Source organism: Bufo bufo, chromosome 2 (assembly GCF_905171765.1).
Source record: "Bufo bufo chromosome 2, aBufBuf1.1, whole genome shotgun sequence".
Classification (NCBI taxonomy): domain Eukaryota; kingdom Metazoa; phylum Chordata; class Amphibia; order Anura; family Bufonidae; genus Bufo; species Bufo bufo.
The window spans coordinates 540,895,546-540,919,505 of NC_053390.1; the positions used below are offsets into that span (position 1 = coordinate 540,895,546).

The following is a 23,960-nucleotide window of genomic DNA, read 5'->3' on the forward strand; positions in this document are numbered from 1 at the left end:
CATTTCCCCAGTGTCGTTCCTGGTACCTCAACCCAACCGTCACCCCGAAAAAGATGTCGTGTCTGTAGCAGGAGTGGAATAAGGCGTGACACCCGCTATTTCTGTCCTGACTGTCCTGACCACCCTGCCCTATGCTTTGGTGAGTGTTTCCGGAAGTACCACACACAGGTACACCTAGCATAGGGATTGCATCTCACAGGACAGGCACACAGGGCTATTAGGGCCCTTTTACTCTCAGCTGCTGCAAACCTCTCCTTTCACCTGGGATAAAGTGCATAACGTACTTCGCCACATCTTTGGGCGATTTGCGCTTTGCACATTGTCCCATGGGGAAGGAGAGGTTTGTTCTATAAAGGTAAAAAAAACTAAACAAAAAAAAAATTACCGGTAAGTAAAAAAGTTTAAAAAGTTTAAAAAAAAGTTAATATGTTCTGTTCTAAAGTTAATAAAGTTATTGCTTTGCGGCCTGGTTTTTTCTTTTTTGTTTTGTTTTTTTTACCTTTCAGGTGGACCAACCGATCGACCAGCTGCAGCACTGATGTGCATTCGGACAGAAGCATTGCGCTGCTGTCAGATTACACGCAAGTCGGTGTATGCGGCGCTGCAAGACGAGATTTCTCCTCTGCAGTAAAAGATATGTTTGCCGAGGCATATGAGCTGAGGAGGTGGCGGTGTTCATATACTTTGGCAAACACTTTGTATATATAAAAAAAAAAATCCCGGCAATGATTTATTCATCCACATCGATTGATGTGAATGGAGAAATCTGGTTTGCCAGGGCATACGAGCTGAAGTGGGTATGGATGTTGGGCGGAGCTCCTATGTCCTGGCAGACGCCTTTCCCCTCCTTTTTCTTTTTTTGGCAGAGATTTTTTCATCCACATTGATCGATGCGAATGAAGAAATCTGTGCCGTTCATTTTTTTCTTTCAGTCCAGAGGCTGAACGGAAAAAAAAAATCTCATTACCCGTATGCTCTATATAAGGAGAATAGCAGAAACTCCTAATGCTGGGCATACATGTAATGATTGCGGAGACCCTCAAATGCCAGGGCAGTACAAACACCCCACAAATAACACCATTTTGGAAAGAAGACACCCCAAGGTATTCGCTGAGGGGCATATTGAGTCCATGAAAGATTGAAATTTTTGTCCCAAGTTAGCGGAAAGGGAGACTTTGTGAGAACAAAATCAAAAAAATCTATTTCCGCTAACTTGTGCCAAAAAATGTTTTTTTCAATAAACTCGCCATGCCCCTCATTGAATACCTTGGGGTGTCTTCTTTCCAAAATGGGGTCACATGTGGGGTATTTATACTGCCCTGGCATTTTAGGGGCCCCAAAGCGTGAGAAGAAGTCTGGTATCCAAATGTCTAAAAATGCCCATGCTGGGTGAGATAAATATCTTGGTCAAATGCCAACTTTGTATAAAAAAATGGGAAAAGTTGTCTTTTGCCAAGATATTTCTCTCACCGAGCATGGGTATATGTAAAATGACACCCCAAAACACATTCCCCACCTTCTCCTGAGTATGGAGATACAAGATGTGTGACACTTTTTTGCAGCCTAGGTGGGCAAAGGGGCCCACATTCCAAAGAGCACCTTTCGGATTTCACAGGTCATTTACCTACTTACCACACATTAGGGCCCCTGGAAAATGCCAGGGCAGTATAACTACCCCACAAGTGACCCCATTTTGGAAAGAAGACACCCCAAGGTATTCCGTGAGGGGCATGGCAAGTTCCTAGAATTTTCTATTTTTTGTCACAAGTTAGTGGAAAATGATGATTTTTTTTTTTTTTTCATACAAAGTCTCATATTCCACTAACTTGTGACAAAAAATAAAAAGTTCTATGAACTCACTATGCCCATCAGCGAATACCTTGGGGTCTCTTCTTTCCAAAATGGGGTCACTTGTGGGGTAGTTATACTGCCCTGGCATTCTAGGGGCCCAAATGTGTGGTAAGGAGTTTGAAATCAAATTCAGTAAAAAATGACCTGTGAAATCCGAAAGGTGCTCTTTGGAATATGGGCCCCTTTGCCCACCTAGGCTGCAAAAAAGTGTCACACATCTGGTATCTCCGTACTCAGGAGAAGGTGGGGAATGTGTTTTGGGGTGTCATTTTATATATACCCATGCTGGGTGAGAGAAATATCTTGGCAAAATACAACTTTTCCCATTTTTTTATACAAAGTTGTCATTTGACCAAGATATTTATCTCACCCAGCATGGGTATATGTAAAAAGACACCCCAAAACACATTCCTCAACTTCTCCTGAGTACGGGGATACCAGATGTGTGACACTTTTTTGCAGCCTAGGTGGGCAAAGGGACCCATATTCCAAAGAGCACCTTTCGGATTTCACAGGTCATTTTTTACTGAATTTGATTTCAAACTCCTTACCACACATTTGGGCCCCTAGAATGCCAGGGCAGTATAACTACCCCACAAGTGACCCCATTTTGGAAAGAAGAGACCCCAAGGTATTCGCTGATGGGCATAGTGAGTTCATGGAAGTTTTTATTTTTTGTCACAAGTTAGTGGAATATGAGACTTTGTATGAAAAAAAAAAAAAAAAAAAATCATCATTTTCCACTAACTTGTGACAAAAAATAAAAAATTCTAGGAACTCGCCATGCCCCTCACGGAATACCTTGGGGTGTCTTCTTTCCAAAATGGGGTCACTTGTGGGGTAGTTATACTGCCCTGGCATTCTAGGGGCCCAAATGTGTGGTAAGGAGTTTGAAATCAAATTCTGTAAAAAATGACGAGTGAAATCCGAAAGGTGCTCTTTGGAATATGGGCCCCTTTGCCCACCTAGGCTGCAAAAAAGTGTCACACATCTGGTATCTCCGTACTCAGGAGAAGGTGGGGAATGTGTTTTGGGGTGTCATTTTATATATACCCATGCTGGGTGAGAGAAATATCTTGGCAAAATACAACTTTTCCCATTTTTTTATACAAAGTTGTCATTTGACCAAGATATTTATCTCACCCAGCATGGGTATATGTAAAAAGACACCCCAAAACACATTCCTCAACTTCTCCTGAGTACGGGGATACCAGATGTGTGACACTTTTTTGCAGCCTAGGTGGGCAAAGGGACCCATATTCCAAAGAGCACCTTTCGGATTTCACAGGTCATTTTTTACTGAATTTGATTTCAAACTCCTTACCACACATTTGGGCCCCTAGAATGCCAGGGCAGTATAACTACCCCACAAGTGACCCCATTTTGGAAAGAAAAGACCCCAAGGTATTCGCTGATGGGCATAGTGAGTTCATGGAAGTTTTTATTTTTTGTCACAAGTTAGTGGAATATGAGACTTTGTATGAAAAAAAAAAAAAAAAAAAAAAAATCATCATTTTCCACTAACTTGTGACAAAAAATAAAAAATTCTAGGAACTCGCCATGCCCCTCACGGAATACCTTGGGGTGTCTTCTTTCCAAAATGGGGTCACTTGTGGGGTAGTTATACTGCCCTGGCATTCTAGGGGCCCAAATGTGTGGTAAGGAGTTTGAAATCAAATTCAGTAAAAAATGACGAGTGAAATCCGAAAGGTGCTCTTTGGAATATGGGCCCCTTTGCCCACCTAAGCTGCAAAAAAGTGTCACACATCTGGTATCTCCGTACTCAGGAGAAGGTGGGGAATGTGTTTTGGGGTGTCATTTTATATATACCCATGCTGGGTGAGAGAAATATCTTGGCAAAAGACAACTTTTCCCATTTTTTTATACAAAGTTGTCATTTGACCAAGATATTTATCTCACCCAGCATACGGGGATACCAGATGTGTGACACTTTTTTGCAGCCTAGGTGGGCAAAGGGGCCCATATTCCAAAGAGCACCTTTCGGATTTCACTCGTCATTTTTTACTGAATTTGATTTCAAACTCCTTACCACACATTTGGGCCCCTAGAATGCCAGGGCAGTATAACTACCCCACAAGTGACCCCATTTTGGAAAGAAGAGACCCCAAGGTATTCGCTGATGGGCATAGTGAGTTCATAGAACTTTTTATTTTTTGTCACAAGTTAGTGGAATATGAGACTTTGTAAGAAAAAAAAAAAAAAATCATCATTTTCCGCTAACTTGTGACAAAAAATAAAAAGTTCTATGAACTCACTATGCCCATCAGCGAATACCTTAGGGTGTGTACTTTCAGAAATGGGGTCATTTGTGGGGTGTTTGTACTGTCTGGCCATTGTAGAACCTCAGGAAACATGACAGGTGCTCAGAAAGTCAGAGCTGCTTCAAAAAGCGGAAATTCACATTTGTGTACCATAGTTTGTAAACGCTATAACTTTTACCCAAACCATTTTTTTTTTACCCAAACATTTTTTTTTTATCAAAGACATGTAGAACTATAAATTTAGAGCAAAATTTCTATATGGATGTCGTTTTTTTTGCAAAATTTTACAACTGAAAGTGAAAAATGTCATTTTTTTGCAAAAAAATCGTTAAATTTCGATTAATAACAAAAAAAGTAAAAATGTCAGCAGCAATGAAATACCACCAAATGAAAGCTCTATTAGTGAGAAGAAAAGGAGGTAAAATTCATTTGGGTGGTAAGTTGCATGACCGAGCAATAAACGGTGAAAGTAGTGTAGGTCAGAAGTGTAAAAAGTGGCCTGGTCTTTCAGGGTGTTTAAGCACTGGGGGCTGAGGTGGTTAATCTATACCCCCTGAGCAAATGGTACCTCAAAATTGTGACTTTGGGGTTTTATAAACTATAAGCCATAATCATCCAAATTATTATAAATAAAGGCTTGAAATATCTCGCTTTGCATGTAATGAGTCTATCTCATATGTTAGTTTCACCTTTTAAGTTGCATTACTGAAATAATTGAACTTTGCACCACAATATTAAAAATTTTCGAGTTTGACCTGTACTACATATCCTTATTTTTTTTTTTGTTAGTTTTTTTTACAATGGATTCCTATGGGGATGTATGCCAGTGAATGACATCCACCAGAGGCATCCGTTTAACATATACTTTTTTGTATATGTGGAAAGACAAAAACGCGATGTGAACCCAGCCTAATAAACTAATTATTATTATAATTTTTTTGAAAGTGCCAATAATTCCATGGCACTGTACATCTAAGAGTGGGTGTACATACGTTCAATAGGAAAAAGGGAAAGACACAGTAGGTAAAAGCTGGTGATCTAGTTGTGTGCTTAAAGTATAACTGTCGTATTTTTTATTTTTTTTGGAGTATTGGATTGTGGTGATTAATATCACCTTGGTGGCCCTATTTCAACTTTTCACTGTGTATTCAATTACCCCTTAATTTCACATTTTTGACCCCTGTACTGCCTACTTTTACCTGTGCTTAAAATAGGGTTGCTAGGCATGGTCCGTCTATCTGTTGAAGGACGGAGCACGCTGGGTGCAGGGTTAGATTACTGACAGCCAGCGACTGTAAGTAAATGATTAAAGCCAGGTCCTCCCCAGCAGCTGATAACAGTGCCTGGGCTGTGTGCACTTCTCCCTGTCCCTGCACTTGGCAGATGCTCCCTCACTCAGCAGACCTGGAGAATGCAGAGTTGGTGCAGCGCAGACCAGGGAAGGGAGATCTGCCATCTGCTCAGTGTATAAATGAAAGCAACATGTGGTAAGAGGACCCCTTTGTGCTGCAGGAGATTAACCCTTTAGTGGGAGGGCTCTGGTTACTGACACTTTTGGGGGGCTATTGTTACTGGCTAGTGAGGGCAGGCGGGATTAGCCTCAGGGTGAGGGCAGTGGCGGCCATCTTAACTGAATAGTGAAATTGCAGTTTTATGCAGACTGGTTGCTAAGGGCTGAATCTTATTAAATATGGGGTAAGTCAGTCTAATAGTAACTGATTCTGGAATATCATGTTATTAGTAACTAGATATATGAAAATTGAAATTAGGGTCTAAGTGTGACAGTTATCCTTTAAAGTAAGTAGTAGGCTTTCCTGAATAGGTGGGTTTTTCAGGTTGCTTTTGAAGGTTTGGATGTTGGGGGAGAGTCTGATGTGCTGGGGTAGTGAGTTCCAGAGTATAGGGAATGGACAAGAGAAATCTTGTAGACGATTGTGCAAGGAACAGACCACAGGAGAACAAAGGAGGTACTGTGGGGATCGAAGATTACGTGTGGGGATGTATCTGGAAGGCAGGTCAGAGATGAAAGGAGGGGACAGATTGAGAGCTTTATAAGTAGTCATTAGTATTATGAACTGAATTCGCTGGGCAATGGGGAGCCAGTCAATGGATTGGCAGAGGGGAAAGGCAGAGGAGCAACAAGGGGAGAGGTGGATTGGTCGGGCAGCAAAGTTGAGGATAGAATGTAGGGAATGCGAGAGTGCTAGATGGGAGGTCACAGGGGAGGATGTTACAGTAGTCAAGGCAGGAGATAATAAGGACATGAACTAGCATTTTAGTTGACCCAGGGTTAAGAAAGGATTGAGATATACGAGAGATATTCTCGAGTTGAAAGCAGCAAGTGGTGGCAAGGGTTTGGATGTGTGGCTTGAAGGACAGGGCAGAATAAAACACATTTACAGCATCTAAAACAGTACAAACCTTTTTATGCAGAGCAATGTAGTCCAGTCTCACTCCCATCTCCCCAGTAAAGATATTGGTACCATTATGGCAATGACTCAGTAGACTCCAACAGATAGGTGACCTTGGAGGTGAGTGACATGAATCTCCTGGGCCACCAAATTTTAACTGTGGACTTGCTTGTTTCAGTCCTTCGGAGCAGGCATCGTAGTAGTTCTGAAAACCTGCATAATTTAATAAATTTTCATTACAGCAGAGTGTAGCTGGATACTATCTGCCCTGACTTAATTTTGTGGGCCTCAGGTCCTGGACAGGTGAGTCTGAAGGGGATGCGCACAATTTGATATAAATGTGTGCAAAGAGCTTCAAATTTCTACCCATACAGAATAAAGCATTAATGCAATTCAGAATAAGGGTCCATTCACATGTCAGTATTTTTCTATATCCCGAATTGCGGTCCGTTTTTTGCAGATCCATTGTTCCTGAAAATGTTTCCGTATGTCATCCATTTTTTTGCGTATCCGCCAAAAAAACTGAAACATCTATAAATTTCTATATGCTAATAAAGTTGTTAGGCTATCATTTAAAAAGTGAAAAAAAGTGAATAAAAGTCAAGTCATGTGACAGCTCAGGCGCCATTTTGCTTGATATAGGCATTTTTTTACTGCAAACTCTACAACGATATCATACCAAAGGATATAAATGGAGTTCTTTTCCATTTGCTCCTATTTCAGTTATTTGGATAGCAAGCAGCGATGCTGGATGAAAAACCGGAGAGGAGGAGGAGGAGGAGACAGTGGATTCATCCCATTGTCGCTCAGCGTCATCAGAAGGATCAATTCAACACTATATATAATGACCTGAGTCAGGACCCCTTCAAATTCCATAATTACTGCCATATGTCCATGGAGTCCTTTGATAATCTGTTGTCATCTCTACATCCCAACCTGAACTTCGTGGACACGAGCATGCGGCGCAGCATCTCTGCCGAGCAAAGGCTTATAGTCACGTTAAGGTAAGAAAAATTAATAATGTATATTTTGGTAAGTTAATTAAAAAAAATTCTATATTAAATACATTTTTGTTTGTTTCACAGATTCCTTGCAACTGGAAATTCGTTTTCATCACTACACTTTGAGTTTTTGCTTGGGATCTCAACAATCTCTGGGATCGTCTGTCATACGTGTAAAGTCATATGGCAGTGACTCAGAGAAGCGGTGATGCCCACCTCCAAGGCGGAGAATTGGCTTCGTATCACCGAGGGATTTTATCAATCAGTTAGGAATTGGATTGTATCCATGGAAACAATCCAAAGCTTTGTGTTACAGGGTGGAGGAAGCTCGTATCGCATTTTGGAGCAGGAGCTCGATACTGTTAGTGAAATTCAACAGAGATTTCCACATTCAAGCTGGTTCCTATATACAATGATGAGGCCGACCCTCTAGTAGGTTGGTCCACACCACAGTCTTGGAGAGGCGATGTTACATATGCAGCTATGGTCATAAAGTTTCCTAACTGCATTGGGGCACTGGACGGAAAACATATCTGTGTAAAGAAGCCGCCTCACTCAGGGTCCCAGTACTTCAACTACAAACAATATTTTTCTGTAGTGCTGATGGCCTTGGCTGACAGTAATTACAGGTTTGTAATTGTGGATATCGGGGCCTACGGGAGCACTTCTGACAGCCGCATCTTTAGTGTTTCCAGAATGGGTGAACGGCTTCGTGAAAACCAGCTTGCCCTGCCAGACCCAGGAAGACTACCCGGATCTGCAGGTCTGCCGGCTCCATTTGTGATCATGGCAGATGAAGGATCCGCATTGTTCCCCCACCTGATGCGGCCCTTCCCTAGACGCGCTCTGGATGACCAGAAGTGCATCTTCAACTATCGATTGACTCGCGCCCGTCAGTATGTGGAGTGCGCTTTTGAAATACTGTCCACTAAGTGCAGAGTATTTATGTCATCCATACAGATGAATCCGGACAATGCCACCCTGGTGATACAGGCTTGTGTACTGCTACACAACTTCTGTTCTGAAGCAGATATTGCTCAAAATATTACTTCTTCTGTCATTTTTGATCAGAGCCGGACTGGACGACCTGGATCGGCTGGACTAGCTGTTCGGGAAGTCTATGCCGACTAGTTCTGCAGTCCAGAGGGGGCATTACCGTGGCAGATGGAAGCCATCCGTGGAAGTCGTTGATTTCAGCTTGATTCTGGTATTTAAATTATTAAAAATTAGAATTTTCTTAGTTTAGTTAGTTTCCCTGTTGTTAGTTTAAATTAGGGACTCGCAAGAGAATGAGGATCCTTGACGTGGGCTTGCGGGCTGAAGTATTTTATAATATTGATAGTGATTAAGATTTTTTTTTATTACTTTATTAGAATTTGGTTTTAATACCTTCAAATACCTCATTACAAATGACATCTTAAAAAATAGTAATCATAAAAAAAAACGCACTATGTTGATACCTTTTTCTTACATCTATAGAGAAAAGAGGAGTGCTGTGTTTAAAAAATAATTACATTTTTAAAAAGAAGTTACAGAAAAAATTTGGTAGTTTTTAATGGCCTAATAAAAGATAATCAATAAAGATATTTTTGGTGAATACTCATTATTGACTCTATAAATATAGTCCATATTGCTTCCCTTGCTGGCTGTCATCTTTTCTCATACTTTATACACTGCTCCTTTTCCTGGTAACATACCACCCTGCAATCCATCAGCAGTCGTAGTGCTTGCACACAACCAGAAAAACCATTAGCCTCTACGGTGGCCAAGAAAATGAGTGTGTACATAGGCTACTGCTCTTTCCTATATTGTGTAAGTACGGCCATATATGATGGATTGCAGGGTGGTCTCTTACCATGAAAACTAGCTGTATATAATGTTCTAGAAATTTATAATTATTTAAAAAATAAACTCAGATACATTATATAATAATACATTATAACATTTATTATATAAAAAACAAAATCAGAATATTAATAAACTTTAAGATTGAAAAGTTCCCTTGTAAAAGGTCCTGCACTAGTAGAGGGTTGACGACTATCCTCAGAAGTAGATTGGTAATTGCCCATGTACTGCCCTCTCCCCTGAGAATATGTTTCAGAAGACTGGTAATAATGAGGAGGAGGATTAGGGCAAACACTAGTGTGCCTAAAGGGTCTCCAATTCAACATGGCATCACGCGCTTGTTCCATATAGTGAACTACATCACTAGGTTCTCGGGGACCTGCAAATAGGTCCATTATCATGACCATAGCTCCTATACACCTTGATCGCCGTTCATCTGGCACACGTTTCAAACAAGGTGCCAAACTTTTTAATAAAGTTTCCTCATTACTCTCACCACGATTCTGGTTTAAATAGTCAAGAACACGTGATTCAACGATGGTTCTAGTATCTAAACCAGAATCGTGGGGAGGAGGACCCCTTCATCTGCCTGATGAACGGCGAGATGTATTTACTGGCAGCTCTTCATGCTCTACAAGCTGTTCTTGCGATGACTCAGGAGCAGGTGCTTCTGGATTTTCTCCGGCAGGTTGAATAGAAATTCCAGCAGCTTCAATGTTGGATTCTTCTGCCTCTTCGCTCAGGTTGTCAACAGTCCTATTCAATTATTTTTATATCATTATATAATATACATCAATTGTAAATTCCAATAGGTTGATCATGCATAGTAAAAGATTAGGAAACAATGTAGGCCTCTTTCACATAAATATTATGGATTGTGTTAGAATTCTTTCTGGGTACGTTCACTTAAAATCTCACAATTTCACAATATAAATTTATCATTTTGTTATAAAGATATTAAGGATTACATGACTACAGTTTAGATAAGAAAATTGGTGTGAGTGGGGCCTGGTGTAATAGAGAACAATGACAGCAATGTAAACAGCAGTTGCCGGCCTCTGGCCCCTCCTCCCTGCCGATACATTGCAGGCGGCGCTGTACAGCATAGCGTTCGGCGATGTATCAGTGAGTGCACTATTCGCTTTATAAGATGCACTGCCCCCCCCCTTTTTGGATGAATTAAAGTGTGTCTAATAAGGCAAAAAATACGGTAGCTTAAATTCTTTCACTACTCTACAATTAATATAACAATTATTATATTTTTAACATTACTCACGGTCTGTTTTCCATAATAGGTTTTAAAAATTCCAATTGTGCTGTGTATAGATAAGGCAAAGCAAACATATATGCACACATATGCAGCTGTATATACAGTACAGACCAAAAGTTTGAACACACCTTCTCATTCAAAGAGTTTTCTTTATTTTCATGACTATGAAGGCATCAAAACTATGAATTAACACATGTGGAATTATATACATAACAAACAAGTGTGAAACAACTGAAAATATGTAATATTCTAGGTTCTTCAAAGTAGCCACCTTTTGCTTTGATTACTGCTTTGCACACTCTTGGCATTCTCTTGATGAGCTTCAAGAGGTAGACCCCTGAAATGGTTTTCACTTCACAGGTGTGCCCTGTCAGGTTTAATAAGTGGGATTTCTTGCCTTATAAATGGGGTTGGGAACATCAGTGGCGTTGAGGAGAAGTCAGGTGGATACACAGCTGATACTCCTACTGAATAGACTGTTAGAATTTGTATTATGGCAAGAAAAAAGCAGCTAAGTAAAGAAAAACGAGTGGCCATCATTACTTTAAGAAATGAAGGTCAGTCAGTCAGCCGAAAAATTGGGAAAACTTTGAAAGTAAGGGCTATTTGACCATGAAGGAGAGTGATGGGGTGCTGTGCCAGGTGACCTGGCCTCCACAGTCACCGGTCCTGAACCCAATCGAGATGGTTTGGGGTGAGCTGGACCGCAGAGTGAAGGCAAAAGGGCCAACAAGTGCTAAGCATCTCTGGGAACTCCTTCAAGACTGTTGGAAGACCATTTCAGGTGACTACCTCTTGAAGCTCATCAAGAGAATGCCAAGAGTGTGCAAAGCAGTAATCAAAGCAAAAGGTGACTACTTTGAAGAACCTAGAATATTACATATTTTCAGTGGTTTCACACTTGTTTGTTATGTATATAATTTCACATGTGTTAATTCATAGTTTTGATGCCTTCATAGTCATGAAAATAAAGAAAACTATTTGAATGAGAAGGTGTGTCCAAACTTTTGGTCTGTACTGTAGATGCATTGCTATGCAAATGTTTGATAAGTATATTTTTTTGCTGCAAGGGGTTAAAACTTTTGCAAAGCAAACATATAAGCACACATATGCAGCTGTATATAGATGCATTGCTATGCAAATGTTTGCGAAGTATATTTTTTTGCTGCAAGGGGTTAAAACTTTTGCAAAGCAAACATATAGGCACACATATGCAGCTGTATATAGATGCATTGCTATGCTAATGTTTGCTAAGTATTTATTTTTAGCTACAAGGGGTTAAAACGTTTGCAAAGCAAAAATATATGCACACATAAGCATCTGTATATACATGGAATATGGCAGGCATGGGCAACCTGCTGCTCTCCAACTGCTGCAAAACTCCAACTCCATAGAGCAAGTCATGGTGGGAGTAGTAGTTTTTAAACTATTGGAGAGCAAGAGATTGGCCAGTCCTGAATACATGGTGTTCACATGAAAGGTGGCCATACACAAACTGAAAATATAATGTCTTTACTTACTGATGCTTTGCTTCTTTTTTGCATCTGCCATCTCCCATTCATCAGAACCAGAATTTTCTTTCCCGATCTCCTCCCACGACCTGTCCTTCATTATCCGGTCATGGTAGGAGTCCTTACTACTATCCCATAAATTTGGATGATCGTGGATGAGGACTATAAATTTCTCCACGTCCAAAATTTTGGACATCCGGAAATCTGGTCAACTTCTCTGTTGATGTCTATATCCAGCTCTGCCAGGGCCTAGCACTTTGGTCTCTGTGGGCAGGACTTCATTTCCAGGAACGGAATCCGCAATTGCAGATGACATACGGATTGTCATCCGCATGTTTTCCGCATTTTGCGGATCCATTGACTTTGTATTGCACCACGGACTGCAATTTGAGGATAATAATAAGACAAGCTTTATATTTTTGCGGACTTGCGGAACGGAATCACGGATGCGGACAGCACACATTGTGCTGTCAGCATCTTTTCCGGACCCATTGAAAATTAATGGGTCCGCAGCCGTTCCGCAAAATCCGAAACGGATCCGGAAATAATTTGCGGACGTGTGAATGGACCCTAATCCACAGATTCAGTGCTGGCATATGATTTAGCGCTTGGAGAACAGTGCTGCTACATGTAGCATCTGCGTCTGCATATCCATGGTAGCGTGCACCTGTGCATTTGCTTCTCCTTGTTCGTTTGCTATATACAGTGTATATTCTGTATATATAGATATGGTAATCAGTAGTACAAATGAATGCATAGATCTTTGTAATATAGGAGAAAATGGCACCTTCCATCAGACTAGATCTCTATTCCCTGCCTGCAAGCTCTCTAAATGCCTAGAAATTTCATTAGCGGATTTCAACCACAGATTTCACTTGTTCAATGAGTGGGGGTGAAATCCGCTACAAAGATGAACAAACTGGTTCTACCAGTTCGTGATTTGGTCCGAACTTAACACGAAACCAAATTTATGGTGGTTAATTTCAGGCGAACCAAAGAGAGAGAGGAGAGAGAGAGCCTAATATACAACTGTGTGTTTCTCAACGATATATATGCGTTGTCTACGGGGTACTCTTTCTCATTATGGAGAGCCTGTAGTATGCCGAGTTTGTGTGCACAGTACTGTATTTTTTCCCAATTGACATTGTTTACAAATTTTGCATCTTGTATGGCAAAGCAATTAGAATCACTGCTAGAAAGTTTCTTTAAAGGGACTCGAAATGCAGAAGAGAACGCTTTCCTGTACTGTGCCAGTGCCGGACACTGAATTGCACAGTGCAGCACGGGACTCTAGGAGAAGTGAGGGCCAGCGTGATCATGTTTACACTGCCTGGCCCTGTCAATCAAAGTGTAGAGTGTGCTGCAGTTGCAGAGAAAGCTGAACCTCTAGGAGTAATGGCAACCCCCCATTGCTCCTAGTGGCTCATTTGCATATATTAAAAAAATTATTTTTCTCAGCAATGTGGGCACATATGAATAGGTACATGTTTCATAGGTACAAATCTGCTGATAGGTGTTGCTACAGATAGACATAAGACTGCAGTATTTTTTTACTGCAGCACTTTTATAGATGCAGTAGTGATTATTTCTGCCCAAAATAAAGAAGCTTAACAACGGTAATGTTCCAATATGTGAATTGGTCTATTAGTCTAGCGAAAAGAGGGTTTGAGTATGGACAAATACCTGTTACTGTGATGGAGACATTGTCAAAATCATGATTATCTGGTTCATTCCAAGTTTCAAAATTCCAGGCTGAGACATGTTCTAAACCATACTTTTCTGTAAAAGAAAAGAACTAAAATATTGAGAAAGATAGAAGCCTTCAAATAACCAAATAAAACACTCTTAGAAATGCTCTTAAAGAGGTATTCCCAAATCATGATGTGTCTTCAGTTTCCTCCCACCTGGGTGCAGTTGCAGCGAGCCCTGGAAGAGCCGTTGCAGAGGATGGGAGTGGTAGTGGCCCTGATGAAGTGTTGTGTCACTGTGTACTACCTCAGAAGATCGGTGCAGTGGAAATGTAGTTTTGAAGAATGAGGCCAGATTTAAATGTAACAATTATTATTTTTTTTTACTAAAAAGGAATTCAAGAGGGGCCTGGATGTATTTCTGGAGTGTAATAATATTACAGGATATAGCTACTAGAGATGGGGTCGTTGATCCAGGGAGTTATTCTGATTGCCTGATTGGAGTCGGGATGGAATTTTTTATTCCCCTAAAGTGGGGAAAATTGGCTTCTACCTCACAGTTTTTTTTTTGCCTTCCTCTGGATCAACTTGCAGGATAACAGGGCGAACTGGATGGACAAATGTATTTTTTCGGCCTTCTGTACTATGTTACTAAGGGTACTTTCACACCAGCGTTATTCTTTTCCGGCATTGAGTTCCATCCTAGGGGCTCAATACCGGAAAAGAACTGATCAGTTTTATCCTAATGCATTCTGAATGGAGAGTAATCCGTTCAGGATGCATCAGGATGTCTTCAGTTCAGTCTCTGGACAGAAACTTCCCCTCTTGGCAGGAAACAGGACCAGCCCACTCCTACCAAGAGAGGAGGGACAGGGTGGTAAGCCCTGTTCCTGGTTAACTCTTGCCATCCATAAACCTTCTGGTAATTACAACCATGGAACACAACACAAAATACATAACAATACAAAACTATTTACAAAATTGTAATACCCCCAGGTCTGGGGTACTACACAGTGACCAGAGGTGATTGGGACTATGGAAATAGCCAAACAGGCTGTCCTTGAATGCAAGTGAATCGTAGTTACAGAAACAACGTGGCACAGCTAGCTACACTGTTCCAGTAACTTATGAGATGCAGAAACAGAGTAGCTCACTGTGCCACAGCTAGCAAAATTCTATAGTTCTGACCATTTCTCATGGCTACAAAACTACATGCAGAGCTCATATAAAAATTCTCTTTTGCGGCCGTATGTATTTTACTGTCTGCAAACCATGGATCTGCAAAACCCATTGAATGTCCAAATGTTTTTTTGCGGATCCATTAACTTAGGCCTCATGCACACGGCGGTTGGGCGGCCGCGGCCATATTGAGGCCCGCAAACGGCGGGTTGGCAATCCACGGCCGCCAGCCATGTGCACCACGCATCACGGATGCGGACCCATTCACTTAAATGGGTCCGCAATTCCGGAGATGCGGAACAGAGTCATGGAACAGAACACCGGAAGCACTATGGAGCGCTTCTATGGTGTTTCTTTCCATTGTTCCGCACCGCAAATAAATATGCCATTTTTTTTGCGGTGCGGACAGACCACGGACCTATTCAAGTTGAATGGGTCCGGCTCGCTGCACGGATGTTGCCCGTGCATTGGGGACTACAATTGCGGTCCCCAATGCACGAAACGGCCGCACAACGGCCGTGTGCATGAGGCCTTAAATGGGTTTGTCGTTCACATTTTGTGGACCAGAATAAGACATGTTTTATAATTTGCAGAATGGAGATATAGATGCAGACAGCAAAATGTTGAACCTAGAGCCACACTAGTTACATTAAAGTGTCAAAAAGTAAGCATGTTACTCCACAGTATGACAGGCTACTAAAGTTTTTTTGGATTCTACACTATGTTGTGCAGAGGATGGAATCTATAACCTGTTACTATAGCACTAAATATATTACACATACTATATGGCAGTTTAACTTTATAGGACTAGGTTCATAGACTCTGCTGCATGTGTTCTACTCCTGGGTAAAGTTCCTTCTGCATCCTTAAGTCAAATCTGTATTCATTGACACATATAAGAGATTGGATCAACCAAATTTTAATTAGAACTCTGCATCAGCAGAAGCAGCAGCATTAAAGGGGTTTTCTAGGAGTACAATATTGATGACCAATTCTCAGGGCAGGTCATTAACCCCTTCCCGACACAGGACGTACTAGTACGTCATGAAAGTCGGTGACTTACCGCATCGTGACGTAATAGTATGTCATGGAGAACTCCGGTAACCGCGGCAAATCGCGCGGTGACCGGAGTAAGCTGACTGCACTAATCGGCAGCCAGCCATCTTAGCTGAAGGAGAATAGTAGTTTTTCCACCCCCCTGCAGCCCCGCTGTGATTGGCTGGCTAGTGAAGACCAGCCCATCGCAGCCCCGGCAATGAATGGAGCTGCAGGGGGGCTCGGCTAGAGGTGGGAGGGGGCTAATGACATCAGCCCATGTCTCCTCCTAGATCAGGGAGGGGACACCAGACACAGGTGTCCCTTCCCAGCGCTGCGATTGGCTGGAGCATCGCTCCAGCCTATGGCAGCGCTATACAACAATCAGCCAATCTGTGGTGCTGCTGGTGGCTGGGACGGAGGTGATTGGGGCTGATTACATCAGCCCATGTCACCTCCGAGGTCAGGGACACTGATGTCCCCTCCCAGCAATGCGATTGGCTGGAACAACGCTCCAGCTAATGGCAGCGCTATGCAGCAGAAAGAACCGTTGGTGCCTCTCTGCAGGCAGCCATTCTAGCTTGGTGACTGCTTGCAGAGAGGACCTGTGCCCTTCTGTGCTGCTCGTTGTTGGCTGGGACTTGTGGTACTACCACATAAATCAGTGCTTTCCATTCAGTGCTTTGAAGAAGAAGAAGAAAAAAAAAAAACATCTGGAACAGCTGTAGTGATCTTTGGCTCATCTGCAGCTGTTTCAGATCCCCATTCCCTGTCCCCATTCTTTCACTTATCTTTTTCTCTTTTCTTTCTTTCTCTTTTTTTCCTTTATCATAAATTTTATTTTAATTCATTCATTACAAGTCCCCTCACGTGTAAAATCACTACATACACCCCCCTGACACTTTTCACTTTACATACACCAATAAAAATAAAAATGTCCAGTTCATCCCAGAGAATGTACTCCGCTGAAGAGGCATACGCCATCCTTGCCTCTGAAACGGAGTCTGCAAGTGAGGGAGAAGAGGATGCCACATTCCTCTACTGCTCAACTCCTTCATCATCATCCGGTGATGAGGGACCCTCAAGGAGACTCCCCAGGAGAGATGAAGTAGCCCCCCCCCCAGTGATCCCCTATGGTCCACACCGCCTGAGGACTATGAGCCCCAAATTCTAGAGTTTGTGGGAAACACTGGAATCTAGATTGACTGCACGGGCTTCACAGAAATAGATTTTTTCTAAATCAATTTCTCTGACGAATTCATAAATTTGATCGTGACCCAAACAAATTTGTACGCCCAGCAGTTTATTTCTCAAAACCCAACATCCTCATATGCTAGAACCCTAGGTTGGACCCCTGTAAATGCAGCAGACATTATGAAGTTTTAGGGGCTGTTGCTGCATATGGGCCTTGTAAAAAAAAAAACTGAAATGAGACAATATTGGAGTTCAGATGTCTTGTACAACACTCCAATTTACAATATGACCATGTCTCGCTCAAGATTTGAATCCATTTTGAAATTCCTACATTACAATGATAATGCACAGTGCCCTCCCAAAAATGACCCAAATTTAGACCGTCTATTCAAAATAAGACACCTTCTGGAGCACCTCAGCTCAAAATTGATAGAGGTGTTCACCCCAGCAAAAGAAATTAGCATAGACGAGTCCCTTGTACATTTTAAAGGAAGGGTTAAATTTCGCCAGTACCTGCCCAGCAAGCGGACACGGTACGGAATAAAAATGTACAAGCTGTGTGAGAGTACATCTGGGTACACCTACAGGTTCCGGGTTTATGAGGGGAAAGATTCCCGGATACAACCCCCTGAATGCCCTCCCCGTCCTAGGAGTTACTGGCAAGATTGTGTGGGACTTACTGCACCCACTGCTGGATAATGGTTATCCCCTCTATGTAGATAACTATTACACCAGCATACCCCTATTCATGTCCCTAAAAGCCCGAGGTACTGTGGCTTGCGGCACAGTGCGAAAAAAATCTGAGAGGGCTCCCTAGATCCCTCCTAAGGCAACTACTCCGAAAAGGTGACAGTAAGGCTCTCCTCCATGAGAACATGCCGGCGGTTAAGTACAAGGCCAAAAGGGATGTCCTTGTACTAACCACCATTAACACAAACACCAGTTCTCCTGCCCAAGTGCGAGGTACCACTACCCCTGTCAACAAGCCTGACTGCATCCTTGATTACAACAGGCACATAGGAGGGGTTGATCTGTCCGATCAAGTTCTGAAGCCCTACAGTGCTATGTGTAAAACTAAGGTGTGGTACAAAAAGCTTGCCGTATACATTGTACAGATGGCAATGTACAATGCATACATTTTACATAGAACTGCAGGCCAGACAGGAACTTTCCTTCAGTTCCAAGAGGCGGTAATCAAGGCCCTAATTTTCCAAAGTCAGGAAGGGGAGGGCCCGAGTACTTCAGGAGGTCATGGTGCCCATTTTGTACCAGGACAACATTTCCTTGGTGAAGTCCCACAAACGAGGACGCTAGGCTCCGCCTTCCCTCCCCTCCGCCCCTCTAGCCCGCTCGTGTGTTGCTGCTGTCTGGTGTACGGCGGTCAATGGAGGACACCACGCTTGTTGCTGATGATTGAGACCAGCTGAGGACGCCGATACTGGGGTGGTGATATCCCATGGCCAGAGGAGCGGTGGAGTGCTATCACCGCTCAGTGTTGATGGGGGCCGATCTGTGAACGCTGTCTGGGGTCCGGTGTCCGCAGAAGTTGAAACGATCGGGTGTTATGATTGCTGACCGCTGCAGGTGCATCGCTAGTCTGTGGCGTGCTTATTTAAGAAGGTGGTGTATGCGGTGTTCATTTCACAGTATAGAAGCCTCATTATAGCCGTGTTATTACCGCAGATGTGGTGAAGGAGTGGGGCTAGACAGTGAAAATTGGAGCCAGCCGGACAGTATGTGCGGTACGGTGTACCTATAAGTTTATTCCCTGTGGAAAGCAGAGCGAGGGAGAGAGGAGGGAAAATGAGGAATAAGGGGTGAAGATATGTTGATGACAGTGGAGCATTTCCTATATAAAATAGGTGGACTGTGATATAATCACTGTTATAGTATGTTCCTGGTCTTGACCCCCCCCCCCCCTGTTTTATCAATACTCTGTTTTTCTAATTAACCTCCCTTTCTTTTTTTTGGAACCAAGCCGTATGTACGGGCTTGGTTGGTTGGACTAACCGCTTGGACTAATTGTTGATAATATATTAACATTGATAACGCACTAATAATTTTAAACAGTGTTTTTATGCTGGTGATAAGAGAATCTGTAAGAACTGCTGGAAATCACTTGAAAACAATTGAAATAGTTGTGAGAAAGGGAGGGGGAAGAGTAGCAGAGGAGGGAGAGAGGAGAGTAGGAGCAGAGAAAAGGGAAAATAACATCAAAAATACAAGATGCCCCCAAAGAAAAAAGATGAACAATGCGCCCCTATCAGCGCCAGTAGTAGGAGATCAATAACAGGGCTAGAGACTGGGCAAAAACAGCATAGTTTAAGTAAATATTTGACGCCAAATTCCCCAGTCTCTACCCCTTTACAGAAAGAAAAAACTGCATATACAGAGGCACATACTCTGACACAGGAGAACGGGATTGCAGGCACCACGGGGGATTTAGGAACCCCCAAATTAGCTCCAGAGATGGACGCAAAAATGATGAAGGATATATTTCAGACCGTGTCTAGGATGGAAAATATAATGGGGAGCATAGTGACACAGATTGGGGCAGTACAAACTGATGTCAGTATAATACGAGGTGATATGGAGAAAATAAGAGAGCGATTACACGAGATGGAAAAAAGGATTCCTTCTTCGGAATATTCGGTAGAGAAGTTAGAGAAAGAGGTTGTAACTTTAAAAGAGATAAATAATAAAGATGGAACAAAAAATAATAAATCAAGAAGATAGATCGAGGAGAGCAAATATAAGATGTGTAGGGATCCCAGAACGGGAAGAAAGAAACAACAGTGTAGACTTTATGGAGCGGTGGATAAAGGAGAATTGTAAGGAGGGTATTCTCTCGCCCACGTTTTCCATTGAAAGAGCACATAGGGTCCCTGTGAAAAAGAGGGCCCCAGGGGATTATCCTAGACATATGTTGGTGAAATGCTTACTTTCTAAGGACCGGGACGCAATACTGTCGGACGCAAGAGTCTCTGACAAATATAAGATACACGGGGTAAAGATAAGACTATTTCCAGATTACTCGGCAGATACTAACGCACGCAGGAAAGAGTTTATCAGTGTAAAAAAGAGATTAAGGGAGGTAGGTTTGAAGTATAGCCTACTCTTTCCTGCAAAGTTAAGGGTGGAGTATAAAGGAAAGGTTGAATTCTTTCAGACACCAATAGATGCAAATGAATGGTTGGATAGGATCGATAGCTGAGGGGGTTGGGGAGCCATAATGCTGAGTAATGGAGCTGCCTTATCTGCTGACCAGCGGAGAGGGAGCTATTCAGAAGGGGGGTGGGAAGAGGGGGTATTTTGGAGAAGGGAAAGAGAGGGGGTTTCCTTTTTTTTTTTCTTCCTTGTTTTCTTCCTCCTCTGCTAGATGGTTAGGTTTGTCTCGCTGAATGTGAGAGGTTTGCGGGAAAGGATAAAGAGATACGCTGTCTTTGAGTGGATTAGGAGGTTCTTGCCAGCCATCGTCTGCCTCCAAGAGACACACTTAGTTAAATATTCCCTCATGTGGATGGAGAAGGGATGGATAGTGGAAGGGTACCAATCGGTATATACTACCTACTCTAGAGGGGTTTCAATTTTGGTACACAAAAAGATTAAATTTGAGTGTGTTGCATGTGAGGCGGACGACTGTGGCAGGTACCTCTTTTTACATTGTAATGTAGAAGGGGTTAAAATGGTAATTGCAAATATATACATTCCTCCACCATATAAGTCAGATGTGTTGTACGAGTTGCATAGATTTATGTTGAACAGACAGGAATGTATAATGATCGCGACAGGAGACTATAATGCCGTAATGGATCCACTCAGAGACAGAATGTCTAGCGGAGGGGGAAGAATACAAAACGTAGATTTGTTTAAAATGGCCTTGGAGTTTAACTGGATTGATGTCTGGCGTTACTTAAATCCAGAAGAAACAATGTATTCCTGTTGCTCTAAAACACACCAAACGTGGTCAAGAATAGATATGGTTTTGGGAAACAAAAACTTAATGACCCAAAGTTAGGATTAAGATAAAATATTTGCCTATGGCTTTATCCAATCACAGTGCCGTTGTAACGGATCTGGACTTGAACAGGAAGCAAAATTTGCCATTGTTTAAGTTTAACCCTTATTGGTTATCGCTTATCCCAGATAAAGAGAGTATAGTGCTGGAGTTAAAAAAAATAAATTTGGGGAAAATAACGGTTCAGCTAATAGATTTATAGTGTGGGACACTGCTAAGGCATATTTAAGAGGATGTCTGTTCAAAAAGGTGAATTATTGTAAAAAAATTACTAAAGAAAAGGGGAAATTACTGGAAAAGAACTTAGAAGAAGCAAGATTAATATGTATAATGAATCCGACCGGAAATAATAATAAGAAATGGGTGGAGGAACATGAAAAGTTTAAAACATATTACATGGATAAAACAAGGAAGGAATTGTTCTTCCAAGGGTTCCAGCTAGCTTCAGAGGGAGAAAAGGTTGGAAAATTTTTTGCAGGTATAGTGAAAAATCAGAGAGGGAAATCATGGATAGGGGCAATCAGGGATAATAGAGATGAAATAGTCACTTCACCTGAAGGAATTAAAAAGGTCTTTGTGGACTATTTTGAGGAACTCTATAAGTCCAGGGTACAATATACAAAAAAAAAGACCTGGATCATTATTTAGACCAGATTGCTATTCCCGAGATATCTAAAGCACAAAAGGAATACCTGGATAAAGAAATATCTATTTTAGAAATAGAAGAGGTTCTGGGTCAGGTGAAACCATTAAAATCACCAGGGTGCGATGGACTCCCCTTTGAAATATACAAGACCTTTTCGCAGGTGTTAATACCGGAACTAAGAGCGACACTGTGTGAGGCCCAAAAAATAGGTGATTTACCAGAGTCAATGAAAGAAGCAATAGTTAGATTGATTCCAAAAAAGGGTAAAGAACAACTAGATCCCGGCTCATATAGACCAATATCCTTGTTGAACACGGATGTTAAGATTCTGGCATGGTTTTGGCGGGTATGCTTTCTAAGGCGATTAAAGGTATAATTCAAGAAGATCAGACAGGTTTTATACCCGGAAGAACAATATATTCAAATATTAGAAGGCTGTACCTTAATATTGAAGCTAATAAAACAGAAGCTGTCGAAAAAGCTATACTCTCACTGGATGCTCAAAAGGCGTTCGATTGCATCGAGTGGGAGTATTTATGGGCAGTTCTAAAAAGGGTTGGCATGGGGGGGGATTTATAAGATGGATTCAACTCATATATTCAAATCCAAGGTCCAGGGTGATGGTGGATGGGAGCTTGTCCCTGCCTTTTGCCCTTCATAGGGGCACTAGGCAGGGATGCCCTCTCTCTCCATTATTATTCGCTATCGCAATAGAACCTTTGGCATGTATGATAAGAAATAATAGGGAGTGCAGTGACTTTCAATATAGGGACGGAAATGAAAAACTAATAATGTATGCTGATGATATTTTATTTTTTGCACAATACCGGGGATGAGTTTAATAGCGTAATAGATATAATAGATATGTTTTTTTTTTTCCTGGTTTAAATATAAATTGGGGGAAATCCCATATGATGTTATTAGGGAAGGGGGTATCACAGAATTAGGGAAGGGGGTATCACACGTGCTTGAGCAACATGAGAGCTTTAACTATTTAGGTATACAGATTTCTGGAAATATACAAGATTATGAAAAGTTGAACGTACTCCCTTTAATAAAAGAACTTAGAACCAAAATACACATCTGGAAAAAATTGCCAATGTCAATTCAGGGCCGGGTGAATTTAATAAAAATTATTTTTCTTCCAAAAATATTATATGTTCTACAAAATGCCCCAACGTGGTTGGCAATTATTTTTTTTTAGGTTGTTAGATAGTTTAATGGGGGATTTTATCTGGAAAGGTGACACTCCCAGGCTAAGGAGAGAAGTTCTTCAGCTCCCAGTAAGAGAAGGTGGATTAGCAGTTCCCACCAGTTTTTTTTTATTATTTAATAACACAATACAGTCAGATAAAAGGAAGTTTAAAAGGATTGGTGGGGAGGGAGGAACTAATAAAAAAATGGGTGGACTAGGGACACAAATTATTTAGAGGTGTTAGAGTCAGGAACACTGGGGAAAAATATCACAGGAAATAGGATAATGAACTTAAAGGGTTTCTATCACTTCGTTTCACCTATTTAGCTTTCAGACACTAGCAATCCGCTAGTGTTTGCTTTATCTAACCATCCTAATATAAGAGCTTATTGTCCTGCCGTTTAGCTAAAAAAAAGAACTTATATAGATATGCAAATGAGCCTCTAGGTGCTATGGGGGCGTGATTAGCACCTAGAGGCTCCGTCTACCTTAACAAACTGCCGCCGCCCAGCACGTCCCTCCAGCCCGCCCATCTCCTCCGGAATGCGATGCTCCTTGTGCGCGTCTGTATTCGGCTCATACGCAGTGAATGTCTGACCGCTTCCCTGCTCAGACATCTCCACTGCGCCTGTTCCTCGGAGCACTATGACGTCATCGGCGCAGGCGCAGTGGAGATGTCTGAGCAGGGAAGCGATCAGACATTCACTGCGCATGTGCCGAATACGAGGAGCATCCGGAGGAGATGGGCGGGCTGGAGAGACGTGCTGGGCGGCGGCAGTTTGTTAAGGTAGACGGAGCCTCTAGGTGCTAATCACGCCCCCATAGCACCTAGAG

General features: G+C 42.0%; 1 protein-coding gene across 1 annotated transcript in view; it reads right to left on the bottom strand.

Annotated features, from left to right (window-relative positions):
- IDUA (alpha-L-iduronidase) overlaps window positions 1-23,960 on the bottom strand; it is a 249,301-nt gene that overhangs the window by 88,285 nt on the left and 137,056 nt on the right. The window contains exons 5-6 of the mRNA XM_040418033.1: window positions 13,855-13,950; window positions 6,555-6,757 (exon numbers count right to left, since the gene is read on the bottom strand). Coding sequence (XP_040273967.1) covers window positions 6,555-6,757; window positions 13,855-13,950 — 299 coding nt within the window. The remainder of the gene's footprint in view (window positions 1-6,554; window positions 6,758-13,854; window positions 13,951-23,960) is intronic.